Here is an 18255-nt window from a genome sequence, read left to right as displayed (position 1 = left end):
TCGCCTTCACCGATCGGGACGCCTTCACCGACTTCGCCCACCGTCGTCTTGCCTTACGCTACTCGGTCTGATCAGCCGATGTGCGTGATCCACCTGGCTCCCGTGACGTCTGTCCTCGTCGAGCGCGCCCTTCACTGAGCACGGAAGGCTGTCGCTGCGTCGCCTCTTCGAGCAGCAGTGGCGTCACCCCGTGGTCTTCTCCGCCGTTGCTTCCTCACCGCCGCCGACCACGTCCTCGACCTCATCGTTGACTCGTCGCTTCGCGCTCCGCGCATGGTCTTCGTCAAGCTGTACGAGTTCTTCGCCGTCTCTTTCGAGCGTCGCCGCCGCGTCATCTGGATCATTCGGCCTTGTGCTGGAAAATCTGGGTTCCCCTCCTCGCTTCATCTAGCACAACCACGTCGCCAGCGTCGCCATCTCATCCTCGACTACTTCGTCTACTCCAGCAGGTGTTGACATCTTCTACCTCGCCTTCTTCTGCGCCTGTGACCGCCATGGAGGCCTTCTCTGAATCTCTGCTGCCCCCCCACCCCCCCCCCCCCCCCGGCGATGGCGTCTGGTTGTGCATCCTCCCTTGCACGACCGGTATTGGCAACATCAGTGCGTGCCCATTGTCCCCAGCGCATTCCCGAGCTTGGTAAACCCGGGCATGTGTCGGCCGATGGCCTGACTGCATCGACTTCGGCATCGCTCCCTCTACGACTGCCTCGGCGCGTCGCCATCTTCGTCTCCGGCGTCTTCTCCATTACGCCACCATCATGGCGCCTCCTCATGCGCCTACGGCTTTATGTGTGGCTACCTTGTCTTTGGCAACCTCAACAGCTCTACGTCGACCTCGGCTACTCTACGCACAGCATATTCGACCATGGCTCCTCGCCTTCCAGCTCGGCTACCTCGACATCGGCACAAAGGGCTACCATCCGCATGAGTTACTCACCGGTTTTCTCTCCAGTCACAGCATCCGCACCACACCGACGTTATGACTACGGGGGGATGTTAGTCCGTTGGCTCCTGCTTTCGGCTTCTTCTCCAGTCTCACCGTCTGCGGTGCTCCCACTGTGACTGCGGGGGAGTATTAGAGTATATTTGGTAGTTGTAGATATACGTATCGTAGACTGCCATATGTATCCCGGGGAGTCTTGCCCCCCAAGTCTTGTACTCTCATATATACCGGCCGAGGCCTCATTGCAATACAATCCACATCATTATACTCATCTCTCTATTCTTCTACAGTTAGCCCATGTCAGACAGTCAGAGTGTTATAGTTTCTGAGCTCCAAAGTTCAAAGAGATTGGATCTGTGGTGCAAACTTGCATTAAGTTCTGAATTCATGTACTTACCGGTACTTGGTTAGTGTACTAGAAGAATCTGGCCTGTATGCAAATGAGTTTGACAACATGCAATACCATGATATGCTTGTACTCATGTGACAACTTCAATTATATAGCATAGTCAGGTATGCTACTGTCTAATGCTGTTACAATAGTTTGATTTGTCATAATCAGTTGTGAGCTTTATTTTTTTTCCGTTTTTAATTGATAGACTAACCGTTGAAATGATGAATGCACATATAATCATATAATTAGTACCATATATTTGTCTTGTCAACTTCTCAAACTGTATCTTCCAAGGAAAAGGTGAGAATGCTCATTCTGAAGCTTTTCATGGTCTTATATCTAGATCATGACTGCAGATTGATGGACTTGGTTTCCCTTTTGATTGCTTCTTTGTGTCATATGCATAAGGTGTTTCATTTTCCTTTTCACTGTTTCTAAGACTAGTGAACATCCAAGGTATAGTACTACCTCTTCTCTGATTCACTAGTCATTTAGGTCACCAATACAGTTCCATTGCTCAACGTTGATAATTGCTTTTCTTAAGCATATGCTCCATTGTTGTTTTCATGTAACAAAACTGAGTACATTTATATATTGTACTAAGCCAAAGGATGCTAGCCCAATTGGTTAGTCACTCCAACGGCACCCCTCAGGTCCTGAGTTCGACTCCCCATGGGAGCGAATTTCAGGCTGAGGGTAAAAAAATCCTCTCGCTGGCCCCGTGTGCCAAAGCACTGGTTGTGAGATGACCCAGGTCGGCCTGAGGACCCTTACATGGCCCAGGCAGGTAGTTCCCAGGGGTTACGTCTCCCAGTGTCAGGGCGGGGCCAGGGTTCGGGGATTTTCTCGGTCGGGGAAGCCGAGGCTTCTTCTTAAGCTAATACCGGTGGGGCGGTCTTTCCCCACCCGGCCGAGTTTTTTATATTGTACTAAAGGATTTGATATTTGACTACACGCTTTCTAGGATGACATCAATTTTGGACCCAAGAAAGTAATACCATGGTCTCACATGCTGTTGCAATTACATGATATGTCGGAGAACAATAGCTTAAAGTGACAGTATAACATATTATGAATTAGACCAGTCTTGATGTTGTAGGAATACAATAGAAGAAAAAATTAAACTGAATAGCCGCTGGCTTTTCAGCATTTTGAAAATGGATCTACTGTCACACAGCTGAGGGCTCTTCTCCTACCAAGAGTGCCTTGAGAATTCGGTCAGTCCATCCATCTACCAGCATGAACATATGTCCACCTTCTGGGACTTCATGGTACTTAATCCATGGAAGTTTCTTCGAAATGTACCTCTGCAGCTCAACAAGCACCAACCTGTCTTCATATCCTTGCCAGATGTGTACAGAACCCTCATTTTGAGGAAATGGATTGGTAATGTTCATAGGATCAAACTCCCACCTTCCAAAAGCGACAAGTAAATCACGGTGGATTGATTCATAAGTGCCTTGTTGCCTTGATTTATTCTGAAAAAATGTAGTAGTAAATCAGTGTACGTTGAGAAATCTTATAAAAAAGGACAGGCTATTTTTGTTATATTGCGTTAGGCCAGCTTTGAGTACTAATGTTTCTTTTGATATTCTTCATTGCTGCAATTTTCATGCAAATACTCTCTATGCCATGAACACATAAGAAACAAGTCATGCTCTGTAAAGTAGTATTTTATGTGGTGCAATTTTTCTTATATCCGAGGCTAGTGGTTTACCACGATGGTTCTTGGCATTGCCATCATCTTCTGAAGAACCTCCATATCATGCTTGCTAAATATTTCAGGGTGGTGCATGGCAGCCGCAGAAGAAGGGAGCCACTTCTGGGTCATCCACAGGTAGAGCAAGGAAGGTACGTTGTGTGCAATCCACAGGGTCCTCTGCTCTGGCACTACCTGTTTCTTGAAGGCTTGCCTGGATAGTTCAGCTGGAAAAGAAGGCCACCAGTAGTTGATAACCGGAACAACTAGCGCAGCACCTGCGAGCCTGCACACACACAGACACAGCATATGGAGCTTTACGTATCTGAGGAGTTTCATATTTCATTAAAACCAATGTGGTTGGAGTCTATGTTTGCCTGTGAGGTATATACTGGAGGCATCCCCAAACTGAGTATCCTCCCATAGAGGTCCCCAAGACATAGAACTTCTGCCCAAGTTCCAGCTGGTCAGCGAGCTCCTCGATATCCAGTGCCTCGCTCTTTACATCGCGCCTGGGATTTGGGTCACTTTCCCCATACCCAGCTCTATCAAAAGCAAGGAGGTAAATTCCCAGTTCTTCCACAAGCTCCTGAATTGACAAAAGAAACAGAAGCCAGTGGAAATAATATGAAGAAATGGAACAGATTTCACTTGAAGTCATGTTATGCTGTCTGCTATACCTTGGAAACAGGCAAGGGTATGTCCTTGGTGCTATCAAATGCATGTATTGTGATGATCTTGTACCTGGCCTTGTCTTTATGTACTCCATCTTCTCTGTATGCAAGGTACCTTCCATCCCTGAGCTTGATCCTCGGAGATGTGAGAGGAGGGCCACCTGGGGAGCCACACAGTTTTGCGGCAGGAGGCCGGAGAATCGCCTGGAATGCCCAGCCGAGGAGCACAATTGGCAGAACAAAGACTAATTTAGGAGCCATTTTCTCCAGATCTGGTGCTTTCAGGTGAGAGACAAATGTGAAGATAGCTTCGAGTGGCAAGGCACACTTGCAATGTCGGTTGTGCTTTATTCCATTGGTGGCCTTTCTGCAACAGATGGGCCCCATCAGGGAATAAGGCCATCATTGCTTTTATTTTTCTTTTTTGTTTTGCATCTTCTGTTTTAGCTTGTTGCTGTAGATATATATAGTATGACTATTTTATCATCCTCATGGTCTACTTCGATCCAGATCCACTTTCATATTTTGAAATGTGAATTTGAATAGTCACTGTGGTGAAGAGGCACGGATCTAGCCTGGGACAACTGACATGACCCTGTTACTGTTGAGTGCAAAGATGGTACAAGGTTCTTCGGCAAGTCACAACTTTCTGTACAGACTTTACCACATGTGCCCCCTTTTGTTTTCTCCACCACATGTGCTAATGAGTATGATCTTCGGGTGGCCATGAGAAGGTGCTTAGCTCAGTGGATTATCCAGAGGCGTGCTCTTGGTATCCGGTGGCCATCAGAGCTGCAATCTACACCGCATTCACGATCTCCGCTCCATGACCGCGTTCACTTGTACTGAATGTTGTACTGGAAAGTATTGAGCCTCCAAAGTAGAGAAGAGTGGAGTAGTATCCTAGATGCTGACGAGGCTCCAGAAACCGGTGACCATTTTGGGTGCCACTGATAGTGAGACCGCACTGACCTGATCACATGAACCTCCCCGGACTTGCAAGTTGGTACTGCTACTGCTTGGTGGGCGCGCGGCAACCGAATTTGTTGGCATCACGCGAATGGATCCCAAGAGATCACAGCCCAGCTCTGCGGATTTTTCAGTACAGTATCACGGATTGATTGGCCTTGCCGTCCTTGAGACAGGGAGGGATCCAGCTCGTTGCTGTCATAGGCTCTGGTACAAGCCCAAAAAGACTGCAAGTATTTTGTTTCTCGCAGAGCAGAAAAAGGGGAAAAGGTGTAAAAAGGATTTGATCTTGAGAATAATCTTGCCTTGCCAAAGTAACACTGCAATGGTACACGAGCTCAACCACACAGGTCCACACTAAAAAGGTAGACAAATTTACCCTTTGGGTTTCACCGATCCTTCTGATGTAATGTACGTGTAAAATGATAGCAAGAGAGAACTATAATATTGCTGAGGGTAACTATCCACACAACCAGAAATATTTGCCGGCAGAATACTAGCACATTTGATGAATTACATGTGGACAATACCTTGAACGAAAGCGCACCGCAAAAATGGTAGAATTTAAAATTCAGCTGTTTGCAGACTTCTGCTTGCTTGAACACCTCTCCACTCATTGCAGGTTAATTCCATGCAACCTGCAACTTCTCTCGGCAGGCATTCAACAACGAGATTGTCTCGAGAAATATGAATACTTGCACCTTTTCTACCAAATCATGGCAGCTTGTCAGCCAATCAGCCAGCAATACTTTTTTCTCACACCAAAGCAGCACTAGCCACCAGCCAGCCAGCAGTATTTATGAAAACAAGTATTTTGAATTTTAATGATTACATATCTAATTGATGTGAGATTGGAAATTCTTCCCCGAGTAGGCCATATCCTACAGGTTTGTTTCTTTTATCTTTTTGTTCTTCCCTTTGCTCGTCTTACACAGCTATATATAGCCTAGTAGGCTGGTTTTTTGTCCTTTCTGAATTCTGTTCACTGCAGATTTCGACGATGGTATGCAACTTTGTTCTTTCTGAACTCTAGGTTCCTTTCCTTCCATATGTCAACTTTCATATGACTAATTTCGCTCGGGGAAACGTGGAACAGACACCACATCTGCAGCTGCCAAATTTTCTAACCCATATATAAAATCAACTCTACTTTTATTTTGAGAGGAACATAACTCTACTTGAGTAAATGTAAAGCAACAGCCGCTAGCTTTCACTTGATATGTCACAGAAGCATCAAATATCTGCTGCATTTGGGGACAATCAAAGTAAAACTAGCAGAGTTCTCCGAAGACAATGGCATACCAAGCGCCAGCAGTCCATGATGATAGTTGGCGCTAATTGAAACGCGTGACTGAAATTCTTGTTCAAGCAGCAGCTCATAACACAAAGCAAGCAAAACAATAAAATAAGAAATATGGAAAGTTTAATCCGATCCAAGGGAGGCAAGGGACCGAGTGAATCCTCCGTGAATTGTGCTCTTGTTTGCAATTTGCATCAGTGATCTGCGATCTAGCTATTAGACTAGTACGTAGACAGAGCAGAAGCATATGCCTGTACTCTGCACTAAATACAGAGGGGGAACAAACAACTTCAAACATCACATCACCAATTTATGCTGTGTAAATGGTGTAGTATAATTAAGCTCATCATATAATAAATGGGTACGACGAACATGAATCGTTTTGGGCCAAAATTGTAAAGGTTCATTTGGGCTTACCTGGCCCATATATGACACACCATAACTCCATAATCATCTCCATTTGTTATAGTTTTGCAAACAAAAAGGAGGTCCATTTTCTATGGTTTTGCAATTAATAAAACTCCATTTTATAGCAAATATATTTGAACTGGGCGATCCTAGCCCAGCCCATCCGCCTGGATTGGGCCGAGTTCGAATGAGTCCTTGTAAAGAAAGTGACCAAAAACACAGTGGTCGAATTGTTGAGTCAATTTATATCAGTATACACGATACGACCGGGCCACGAATAAGCAGTACAAAATTTAATCGAATTGTGCCGAAAAATGCACAGCCTTTGCGCTCAAAAAAAGCACTGGATGGACATATAGGTGGACGACGTTTGATGGAAAGTTTGGCGGCTGGATCAACGACGCTCGATCATCAGTACCTCTGGAAGTAGGTTTCGAATCCCCTGCTCGAGAAGCAAAACCTCGCCGAGTTCCCAGCTGACCGTGCAAGAAACCTCCTGCCGACGATGCCGCCCCTCCTCGAGCTGTAGTAGCCGGAGTAGGGGTACGACGACAGCGCGCTGCTGCCCGCGTCGTCCACCGGCACCGCGTTGCTCACCGAGCGTACCGGCAGCAGGCAGTTGGCCAGCAGGGCGTCGTGCTGCCCGGCAGCATGGTCGCCGTCGGCGACGGAAGCGGAATGGCCGTCGAGGAGGGCGATGTCGAGCTCGAACAGCTCGTCCTCGTCGATGTCGGCGATCACCTTCGCCTTCTTCCGGTCGTCGCCGTCGCCGGCCATGGCTATGCCTGCCATGCTGCCTGCCTGCCTGTGATTACGCGCGCTGCCTGGGGATCGGACTCGTGACGCGGATGAAGAAAACAGAAGGTAGCTGGACGTGGCGTGCAGGGTACCGGTGGTATATCTATATGAATGATGCTTGCCTTGCCTTGCTTGCACGAACATGGGGGTGTATGCGTGTGATGACTGATGAGGCGATCGAGAGGTTGGGTGAGTTTGTTGTACTGTCTGTCTTTCTTGGTAAAGATGGTTGGGAAGTGTCGCCCCCGCGTTTGGTGGTGACAACGTGTGACCCGGTAGAGTAAGACTGTAAGAGTAGGTTGCCTACAAATTAAATCTTAGGGACTCTCTCTCTCTCTAAGTTTCTACAGGTTTTTGAGGAGAAAATGTTTGCACTGGAACTATATATTATTCAAACCCCAGGTTTCAGCTAGCTTAACTACGTGTGATCCAAGTGTCCACCATTGGGCGAACTAATTGGAGTGAGAGCAACTCCAGCAGACTCTCTATCAAACCCCTACCCCAAATTTGAAGGGTGAAATCAAGAAAAAACAACTCCAGCAGACGAGACTTGTCCCTAAACTATGGAGGCCTCCAAATCTCCGCCTCCATTCCCTAGACCTGGGGGTCTCTAGGGAGCCCTCCATCTGTGAGCCCCACTCACCAGCCTCAATAGACTTGGATGAGGGCTCAATATATGAGGGCTTTTTGCTGGAGTTGGATGTATTATTTGGATGGTATGAGATGGGGACCAGCCCCCAGAAGCTATATGAGGGCTGTGATTTAGGGGTTATTGCTGGAGATGCTCTGAGATAACGCGCGACCTATCGCGCGCTAGGGGATCGCGCGACCCCCTCCAGCTTTTTTGTTTTGGAGCAGCATCCCTGATTTTACGCGTGCAGAATTCAACTACAGCAGGAATGGGAAATATGGCCATGCATGGAGTAGTTCAGTGACCCCAGATCCCACCACATGCACGATAAGTGTAAGCTAAAAAAATCTTTTATCTCCCTCGTTCGGGCTCCGTTTTCAAAACCGATTGCAACATTGTGTTCTTGACGACGAGGCGAACAAAACTAGATCCCACTTGTATATGTTTTAATGATATTTTGCAACATGAGTAAGTTGCTATATGTTACACACATAAGTTGACAAAGAAAAGAAGATGTCACATCCATAAATTGTAAGGTAAAAGTTATCACAAAATGTGTTACAAGTGGGATCTAGTTTTCATAAAAACAAAATTACCACAAACACATAACTTGTTATAAACATATACTAGTTGCCACAAAACCGAAAGTGTCATATACATGAGTTGTCATAAAACAAAAATGGTATCATACACATGAGTTGCAACAAAAATAGAAAGTGACATACACATAAGTTACCACAAAAGTGTCATACATATATACATGAGTTGTCCTAAAAATATAAAATGTGCCACACACATGAGTTGCCATGAAATAGACAGTGTCATACACATGAGTTGCCACAAAACTAGAGGTGTCATATACGTGAGTTGTCACACACATAAGATATAAGTTGCCGTAAAAAAATTATAAATTGCCACAGAAAGCATAATTTTTTATAGAACATAGTTGTCACAAACGGAATCTATCATATACATATGTTACCATAAAAATAAAAGTTGTAATACATATAAAACAAAAGTTGCCACAATTAAAACAAAATCTATTATATGCATGAGTTGCTATACATATAAAATGTGTTGTAAATCTATTGACATCTTATATTTGGACAGGTTATGTATATGACAACTTATATCTTATTTGTATGATAACTTATGTGTATTAACCCTTTCGTTTTGTGGCAACTTATTCAATAATATCAAATTTAAATTTAAACATAAGTTGCTACTAGTGTAAAATATCGTCAAAACATATGCAGAGTCGGATCTAGTTTTGTTCGACTCGTCACGTAGAACACAACGGTGCAATTGGTTCTCGAATCGGAGCTTGTACGAGGAAAATAAAACTTTTTTATGGGGAAGCTTTTTGCTAAAAAGCATAGTGTTTGCATCAGAGGGAGAGAGACATAAGTATTTCTCAAAGGAAAATAGGCACGTGGACTGTACTGATAGATGGTCGCAGGCATGCAAAGGAGTTGGGCTTGCTCTTACTCTGGGCCAAGCCAGGCCGAGTTACGGTCGTGCTGGTGGGCTGTGTGGGGTTCGCGCGCTTCGGCGCGAGCGCGACTCAGCGCGCGGTAACATTTTTCTTTTGCAAAAAGAAAAGAAAAAGTCATGCGCAGCCCATACGGGATAAACCAACCAACCAAGGCTGAGTTTTTCTTGATGGGCTCATATTAGGCTGGGCCTACTGTGGGCTTTCCAGTGAATCATAGGGAGGGAGAATCGGAGGTGATCTGACTGGTGGGACCGGGGATGGATCGGGGTCGGGCTCACTCGAGTGTGGATGACGTCGCCTGCAGCAGCTCCCCGCGGGCTCGGTCAACAGCGAGTCTGACTGTCAGTCGAACATGGCCGATGCATGGAGTTGTGTTAATTGTGTGTTAAATATTACTATCATCTCGAATCTCGAACATCTTCTCATTTCGTTTTCACGTCGAAAAGGATCTCATGTCAATCGTTTGAAAAAGAGCTTCAGTAACTAACTAGAAGTTGATTTCATCATCCGCAGTACGCGGCTGATGATGACCTCTATCTCATTTCTCGATCTAGATGATGATCTGTTACATGCACATAGATGATCCATTACATTGAGCTGACTGCTTTACACATGCATGTAGCATTAGGAACGACTTGCATGCTGATTCCTGACTGACCAGTAAAGTACGCTACTACTCTTGCAACCTGCTGCATAGCCCAAAATACAATGCTGCCCACTGCTGGTTGGCTTCACCGTAATCACCCATCAGTTCCTAACTACCCTCCTTCTACTACAGGTACTGCATGCAAATGCTCAAGTTATCCACCAGCCTACATAGTGATGCTGCTACTGCTACTACTCACAAAAGGAAGCCATGCATGAACGCACGACCAGGGGTCACTTGTTCACATGCATGGTGGGCTGCTCGCCGCCCGCCTTGAAGTTGCCGGTCGTGGCGGCGGCAGAGTGGCCGCCGCCGGAACCAGAAGGGGCGCCCTGGGACGCCGCCGACGCCGAGCCATGCTGCGGCTGCTGCTGCTTGCGCTTGAGCTCGGCGAGGAGGGCCTTGTTCTCCTGGTCCAGCTGCTGGGCCTTCCGCCGCAGCCGCTCGTTCTCGTGCATCATGCGCAGGTTCTCCAGGCACAGGCTCGAGTTCACCCGATCCATCTATCCTGCCTAGCTTGTTGCCGACCTGCACATATGCATCCGAAACCACAAAAATAAGGTTCAGAAAATAAACACATAGTATATGCCAACTGCTGCTCTATGAAGTGTGCAAAAAACACCAAAGTTAAGAGCCATGCCAACACAAGTTCAGAGCCATTTCAAAGCACCTTTCTCTGAAGCCTGAACGAAGCGGTTAACGGCCTTGGAAGGCAGCTGATGGCCTGATGCGTAGGGGAAAAGGAGGAGGCGGCGGCTTGGGGAAGAGCTCGATGTGCTGCGCTGAAGTGTTCGTGGGTGTCTATTTATAGGCGGTCCTCGAGCTCGATCGAGGAGCAACGGGCGTGTGTGTTCATGCAGCCAGTAGCCTTCTCCAGTAGTAGTTACGAGTCAATGCTGTGCGTCATGTGTGTCATCCTCCGCAGCTGCAGACTCGAGGCTGTGTCTCTGTGCGTGGTAGCTAGCTGTCACCAGAGAGTGTGATGATGGAGCTGAATTATGACGCAGTCCAGGAAGAAGGTCCAAAGATACAGCCCTTGGTTGTAAAAATCAAAATTTCAAAACTATCACATCGGAAAAAAATTTACATACATAAAATATTAAATGTAGATGAAATATAAAACTACATCGGAAGTAGTTTGTTTGTAAATTGCGAGACGAATCTAATGAGCCTAATTGAACTATGATTAAATACTAAATTGCAATTGGTTATATTTTTAAACTGTATTTAATGTTTTATGTATGTGTCCAAAAATTCGATGTAACGGAAAATCTTGAAAATTTTTGAAAACTAAATATGGCCTAGATTAAATCACATAGTACTCAACATTGTGGTTTGAAGTTGAATAATGGTGTAGGCCCTGTTTGGAACCAAATTTTTTGCAGAAGTCCCTATCACATCAAAAAGAATCTTATTATTTTATAGTATTAAATAAAATATGTTTATAAATGTTTTTTGACAGCTGATTGTTTTTTCGCGAGACGAATCTAATGAGCCTAATTAATTCATAATTTGCTACCGTAACCATCCGCTAATCATAGATTAATATACCTCATTAGATTCGTCTCGGAGTTTAGCCTCAGGATTATGCAGGTAGTTTTATAATTAATATTTATTTAATACTTCTAAATACTAAAAAGTTCTATAAACTTAAAAAAAATCCCTGGAACCAAACAACCCTGTGCCGCACTGATCATCGTACTTGAGCGTCAAAGGTCAATGGACATTTAACCGTTGCACTCGATTGCATCTACAACTAGAAAGGTACAGTCGTCGTAGACTGCACAGTGCAGTAGTCTCTTGCTGTCAACTCAAATGTTCTTGCTGATATTGGAGCAGATCTCTCTTGCTGTCCCGAGGCATCAGCAAATGATGACCATCATTAAGTGCAGGTCATCACATCTCCAGTTCTTCGCTGCCTTCGATCAATTGTCCCGTTGCTACCTACTTACCTCCTTCAATACTCCACGATGCCACCCACAACAATTTGCAACAAAGATTGACGTGAACGATGATGCATCCTGTTCTTATGTTGCCACTCATGTTTTTTCCCCTTTAGAGATGATCTTAATCATGTTCAACATGCGGAGAGTAATGCGTATTTCTAGTGGGTAGAATCAGTTATGTCACTGGAAAGTATAGCGGGGAAAATATAAAGTTATGTCACTGGAAAGTTACAACCAGACGACAAAAAGAAAAAAAAGAACCACAGAAACAAATTAACGGTTTAGATTGGACCATCAACACGTGCCGAAGCTAACACTAATCAACAACTCAGAACGGTCAAATTGGGGTATCGACACAGCCGCACAACTCATCTACAAAGTCAACAAACCCCACGACAAAAGGAGTAGAAACCAAAGCCAGAGGTATACAACGAACCATCCACACTCATCTAGTCGTCGAGAACCTGTAGACGTGATCCTGTGTCGACAGAGAACCCAAAGATGCAGACCATACCACACCGGAAAGATCACCACCATGCAAATCCACCACTACCGTGCCATTGCAACACCACTCTCCACCTGACGGAGTAATACCACCGAAATCGGATCTCTCCAAAGTTGTCTTGCAGTCGCCACCATGAAAACACAACGCATGGGGGTCTCGCCACTTCCGCTGTTGGATATGAAAAAAACTGAAAAGCTAGCTCTTCCATACTCGAGCATTTGACGGGCACTTTTTTCTTTTTGCCACCACACCAACACCAAATTCTCATGGGGTGTTTCTGCAATTTTAATTTGGCTAGTTTTTGCCAAACCTAGGGCTAGAATTTCGGCAGTGAGGTATTTGATGAGAATGGACGACGAGCTAGGGGAATGGAATGCCATCGGCAAGGTGACGGCTAGGGATGGCAACGGGTCTAAATCCATCAGGTTTTACCATCGCAAACCCAAACACATGAAAAATATTTGAACCCACTAAAAAACCCATACTCGTGACGAGTTTAGAATTTTGCCCAAACCCAAACCCATCGGGTTAGAGGGTACGCACGGGTCACCCGTGGGTCTACACTTTACTATACAATTTTTTTCTCATGATCACTAAGTTTAATATATAGTAAACATCATTGTAGGGTATTATAAGTAAGAAATCTATGTTCACTGAAAATTACAAAAGGAAATAAAAATATAAATAACAAGCTCTATATTTAATAATCATAACACCATACAAAATCACAAATATGTCATATCCATATACAAACACGATAACTGCAAAGCAACAACACACATACCCACCACCGAAACATTAAGGGTTCATCAAAATAAGAATTGAAGGAAAATGATGCTAAATTTGTTATAAACTCATAAAATAAAATGACAATTGCTCAATGTTGGATCAGGTTTAAAAAACCCATGGGTTCACGGGTTCGGATATTGTAGGAACAAACCCGTACCCATAAACCCAACGGATAGAACTTTGTGCCCATCAATAAACCCACGGGTCTAAAAGTTGACCCAAATACATAACTTAATAGAGTAAAAACCCATCGGGTTTCGAGTACCCATTGCCATCCCTAGTGACGGCCTTGGGAGGTCACATGAACGGTGATAATACCCAAGAAAATCTTGAAACTTGTTGAGCATACCTATCACTGTAACACTCTGCTGGTGCTACTAGTATACTCTGCAATGGGGTAGTGAGACTGAGTGGTGTGAGAGAAAAACACTGTTGGCTAGCTGGTAGCTAGAGGCTGCTGCTGGAGTGATGTGAGAGGAAAATATTGCTGGTTGGTTGGAGGCTGGTAGAGCAGAACAGGGTTAGTATTGGCCATACCAGAAGACACTGGAAGCAGGGAATGTGAGTTCAGCGCTGCCTCAGGGCTGTCACATATACTCTGGTCCAGTCGCAAGTGGCAGGCACCAAGAACCACTATTTGGTGTATGGAGCCTGTTTGGCGTATGGAGCATGGAGTATTTCTCAGGCTTGTTTAATTTGTGAAAAATTTAGATTTTGATATTGTAGCACATTCGTTGTTATTTAATAATTAAAATTTAATTATAAACTAATTAAATTTAAAAGATTTATCTCATTGTTTACAGTTAAACGGTGTAATTTATTATTTTTAATCGTATTTAATATTTTATATATGTGTTTGAAGATTCGATGTGACAAGTACTGTAAAAAATTATTAAGAAGTAAACAGGGGCATATGGAGTATGGAGTCTTGAGTCAAGGGGCGATGAAGTATATGCTAAATTCGCAGGAAATCCGGTTGGAGTTCATGTCAAAGAGTAAAAGCCCTGATGTGTGCAGCAGATCTCTTACTCTCCCAAGGCAAGAACTCATGATGATCAGCATTCAAGTGCATGTCTTCTACTCTCCAATGCTCTCAACTGCCCCTGTGTTTCAATCCTCCATCATGCCATTGGCATGTCACTTGGAGATTTGGTTCTGAACGAGATTTGTGCAAAGATTTCAGGCACTGTTTGGAATAAAGAAAACTAAAACGTAGGAATGGAAGGAAACACAAGAATAATAAAAGAATCGCTTAGATGCATCAAAGTGAATCTGTAAAGTTCTTTCATTTGTATTTGGTAATTATTGTCCCGCCATAAGTTAACTATGTTCAAAAGATTCGTCTCGCAAATTATAGACAAACTGTGTAATTATTTATTTTGTTTAGCTATATTTAATACTTCATGCATGCGTTCAAAGATTCGATGTGATATGAAATCTTGTAAAATTTTGGAATTTTGAAGGGAACTAAACAAAGCCCTAGTTGTAAAACAAAGAAATGAAAAACCACAGAAATTCTGTAGATTGGGTGTTTGGATTGCAGGATTCTATGACATACGAGTAATATAAATCTGTAAACTTATAAAAACTATTAATACTTAATAACAAATTAGTTAGCAACATGAACTCTTCTGTTATTTCTGCAACTCTCATCCTATTGATGGTCCATGGACTAAGTCCATCTGGAGTACGCCACATGTCATGGTCCTTATCTTTTTCTAGCTTCCCCATCGATGAGTAGTAGCATCCTTCTTCGTTCCTCTTCCAAGAACACACACAACACCTGATTCAGGTGCTCTTCCTCAACGTTATATTTTTTCTGCTTTTGACGATTTGACTTTTTTTTTTTACTTTTTGATTGAAGTTCGAAGGCACTGGAATCGCTCAAAGATTTGTTTGTGCTCTTCCGTTTTCTTTAATTTCTGGAGAATAAACAAGTTCCAATGTTCATTTTTATTTCCCTTTTTTCCTTAGGGTTCCTAGGCAAATCATTTTGAAGAGAGTGATTGAAAGAAAAATAGCGTAGCATCTCCAAGAGCTTTTCCAAAATCTACTTTCTAAATTATTATTTGGAGAGTCATTTGAGTAAAAATTGTTTTCAATATCTTTGTCTTTTCCAACAGCTCCTCTATATCTTATTTGTAGTCTAAAGAGTCATTCTTACTTTTCATCTTTGGCTAACATGAAATCCGGAATAGAGGATATCTATCTTTGGATATTCATTTGAAGAGTATGTTGGAGGCTAATTTTTCATCAAAATTTCTATTTCTATAAATTAGAAAAGATATAAAGAGTCTCTTGGAGATGCTCGTCAGAGTGTGCCGAGCATTGTGGGAAAGATTTTCATGCTCAGACCTCATTTCTCCATTCTTCCAAAAGTACAGATCTGCTCGCCGTTCCTTTGGAAAGTTTGTCACTCATTCCTTTGTTCCAAACGCATGGTGACATAAGCATAATGGAGAAATGCAGTTCCTGTGAAATTCCTTTGAAAAACTTGTGTTCCAAATGGGGCCTCAAAAAAGAAAACCTTTGACAATCAATGGGCTAATAGGAGTATGTTTTGTTGCCGAATGAAATATAGTTAGTCAAATCTCTGAAGTCTTCTATACTACCTGATCACCACTTCAAGCTTTGTAAAAACACTCCTCTTTTAGAAAACATTATCTGTGATTATTATGTATTTAAGTACTCCATTTGAGATCGGAGAGACTGCAAATCATACATGCAGCTACTACATGCAGAATAAATGTACTGGGTCCAACATTTGGATTTCTTGGTCTGATTGGACATGTTGACCTCAGAAACTGAAGCACAGTACTAGTACTCCAGCGAACAGCAGGCCTATCTTCCTTGACGACGACCCAGGCCTCTCCTCGAGACCTCGACTCCTCTGCAGAATGGGCTGCGTGCACTTATTTCAAGAAAAAAATCTAGTATGTATGGAGTAATAAATGAAGTCTATTTGCAAATTTTTTTTAGAAATGAATGTAACTTTTTGAGACGATTTTAATGGCGGCAATTAATTGATCATTTACTACGGTGATTCTACAGTAACCATCCTCTAATCACGCGTCAAAAATCTCATTAAATTCGTCTCGTGATTTACATGGAGACATGGAGAGTTGTGGAGGTGGTTTTGTAATTAGACTTTATTTAATACTTTAAATTAGTAGTCAAAGAGTCAAAAAGTTTTCGCAAAAACTTTTACACCCCAAACCAAAGACGGCCCATTTTTGTGCTGGACAAAGGAACGTGATCGCAGCTGGATACGAGCGGCCTATTTTTGTGCTGGAGTAGCTCAAGCTGTCAAGCTGCCAAAGTGCCAAGCTCGACTGCTGCATGAGTAGCAGAGTAGGAGGTGCAGCTGCGCGTACCACGTAAGGGCAACTCCAACCAAACTCTCAAATCTGAGCCCCTATTTTACCATATAAGAGTCTCTCATCCACATTTCAACTCTCTACTTCTCCGTGCACTCCAACCAACCTCTCATTTGCCTCCCTACTTCTCTCACACACCTTTATTTTATCTTTATCTTGTAACTAACAAAATAGCTATTTTATATGTAAATGATCCTATTTGTAATAAGTTGTTCATACATAGTTGCACGAATTAAATGGGCATGATTTAAAAAATATATATAATAAGAAAACACAAAAGTAATTTATTGATGAGATGAATTGTATATAAAAACAACAGCAACTAGCTGCAAGCTCGCATCCAACTGATCTCTCTCGTCTCGTCTTCTAGTATTTTCTCTCCCTCCTTGTCTCTCTCTCTCACTCCGGCAAGCAGCCACTGCTGCCAAGCTAGCTTGGACAGGAGAGACTGGGGCGGAGCCCCTGCAGAGGCGCAAGCAGCTGCTGGGGGGGGGGGGGGCAGGAGGGGCAGAGCGGCCCCGATGCTACAACACAAGCTGGTTGGGGTCGCTAGCGCGGATGGAAGGTCGGGAGCTTTGGGCTGCAGCAAGCCACGGGCGAGCGGCGAACGGCGGCGGCGGCGCGGATCTAGCTCTTCGATTTCTCTTCTCCCTCTCCCTGCTCGATTCTACAGCCGGTGATGGGGGCATTCTTGCTGTTGCTGCTGGGCTCTGTGGAATATTGTCGGCAACGCAGTGGCTGCCTCGATTGGGAGGTTTCCGATCCATGGCGCGAGTAGCGGCAGTTGGTGGCGCGGCCGGATGAGAGCTCGAGTAGGAGCTCCTACATCTAGGAGTTTGGGTGGGTGGATGAGAGTTCAGATGAGAGTCGGGGTTTGGATGAGGGATTGGTTGGAGATGGTTTTTGATGTTTGGACTCTCAAAAATAGGATAGGAGTGTGAATAAGGTAGACCTGGGCATGGGTCACCCGACCCGAACAACCCGACCCAACCCGCCCGAAAAAAACCCGACCCGACCCGACCCGAGCTACGTGGCGGGTGGGCGCGGGCCGTATTTTTTGACCCGCAACAATCAACGGGCCGGGCACGGGCCGTGATTTTTGACCCAAAACCCGACCCAACCCGAAAAACCCGACCCAAAAGCCAAAAAACCCGACCCAACCCGAAAAAAACCCGACCCGACACGCCCGCGCAGGGTGCACGGGCCAACCCGACCCGACCCGGTGATAGGTACGGGTCGGGCGCGGGCCGTCCTATGCGACCCGTGATCCGACCTTGACCCGACCCGAACCCGACCCGACCCGACGTTTGCCCAGGTCTAGAATAAGGGGTTGGTTGGAGTTGCTCTAACATGAACGTCCAGAACTGCTCTGCCTTCAGCTCCTCAACAAGTGTGACTGTGACCCGGTGTGGCTTTGGCCATTACTAGGGCAGGTGACATTGGAACCAGAGAATGTGAGCTCAGCATTGCCGGACAGAGCATGTCCTTTTCGATGCAAAGCATGCATCCATCCTTTGGATTTGCAGAGCGTTAGTTAGATTTCATGTCACGAGTAAAAGCCTTGAGATGGATGCCTTCTGAGCACCATCCATCCGCAGTTCGATTTCATACCATCAGCTCACTGCATGCAATTGATTTCATAATTAAACTATACTAATCTATCAACTCGTGGTCAGATCTA

The 18255-nt window shown here is 44.4% G+C and overlaps 2 protein-coding genes and 1 long non-coding RNA gene across 3 annotated transcripts; 1 reads left to right on the top strand and 2 right to left on the bottom strand.

Annotated features, from left to right (window-relative positions):
* Positions 1-2324: 2324 nt before the first annotated feature.
* LOC120663594 lies at positions 2325-4102 on the bottom strand. Its single transcript, XM_039942455.1, has 4 exons — positions 3717-4102; positions 3414-3625; positions 3055-3322; positions 2325-2815 (listed from the first exon to the last, which is right to left on the bottom strand). The coding sequence occupies exons 1-4, from the start codon at positions 4095-4097 to the stop codon at positions 2507-2509; spliced, it is 1170 nt and encodes a 389-aa protein (XP_039798389.1). The 5' UTR covers positions 4098-4102; the 3' UTR covers positions 2325-2506.
* Positions 3591-4294, top strand: LOC120663596. Its single transcript, XR_005670544.1, has 2 exons — positions 3591-3733; positions 3822-4294. It is a non-coding gene; the product is annotated as an uncharacterized LOC120663596 (long non-coding RNA).
* Positions 4295-6490: 2196 nt separating this feature from the next.
* Positions 6491-7338, bottom strand: LOC120663591. The gene has a single exon (XM_039942452.1). It carries the CDS (start codon positions 7327-7329, stop codon positions 6799-6801), a length of 531 nt encoding a protein of 176 aa, XP_039798386.1. The 5' UTR covers positions 7330-7338; the 3' UTR covers positions 6491-6798.
* Positions 7339-18255: the final 10917 nt, after the last annotated feature.

Source organism: Panicum virgatum, chromosome 3N (genome assembly GCF_016808335.1).
Source record: "Panicum virgatum strain AP13 chromosome 3N, P.virgatum_v5, whole genome shotgun sequence".
Taxonomy (NCBI): Eukaryota; Viridiplantae; Streptophyta; class Magnoliopsida; order Poales; family Poaceae; genus Panicum; species Panicum virgatum.
The sequence above is the reverse complement of the archived record's forward strand: the minus strand, read 5'-3'. Positions and strand labels throughout refer to the sequence as shown.

Coding starts and splice junctions, on each gene's coding strand:
- LOC120663594 (XM_039942455.1), bottom strand. CDS start 4,097: ATGGGGCCCATCTGTTGCAGAAAGGCCACCAATGGAATAAAGCACAAC. Junction 3,626..3,716: donor TACCCTTGCCTGTTTCCAAG/GTATAGCAGACA, acceptor TTGTCAATTCAG/GAGCTTGTGGAAGAACTGGG. Junction 3,323..3,413: donor CTCCAGTATATACCTCACAG/GCAAACATAGAC, acceptor GTGTGTGTGCAG/GCTCGCAGGTGCTGCGCTAG.
- LOC120663591 (XM_039942452.1), bottom strand. CDS start 7,329: ATGTTCGTGCAAGCAAGGCAAGGCAAGCATCATTCATATAGATATACC.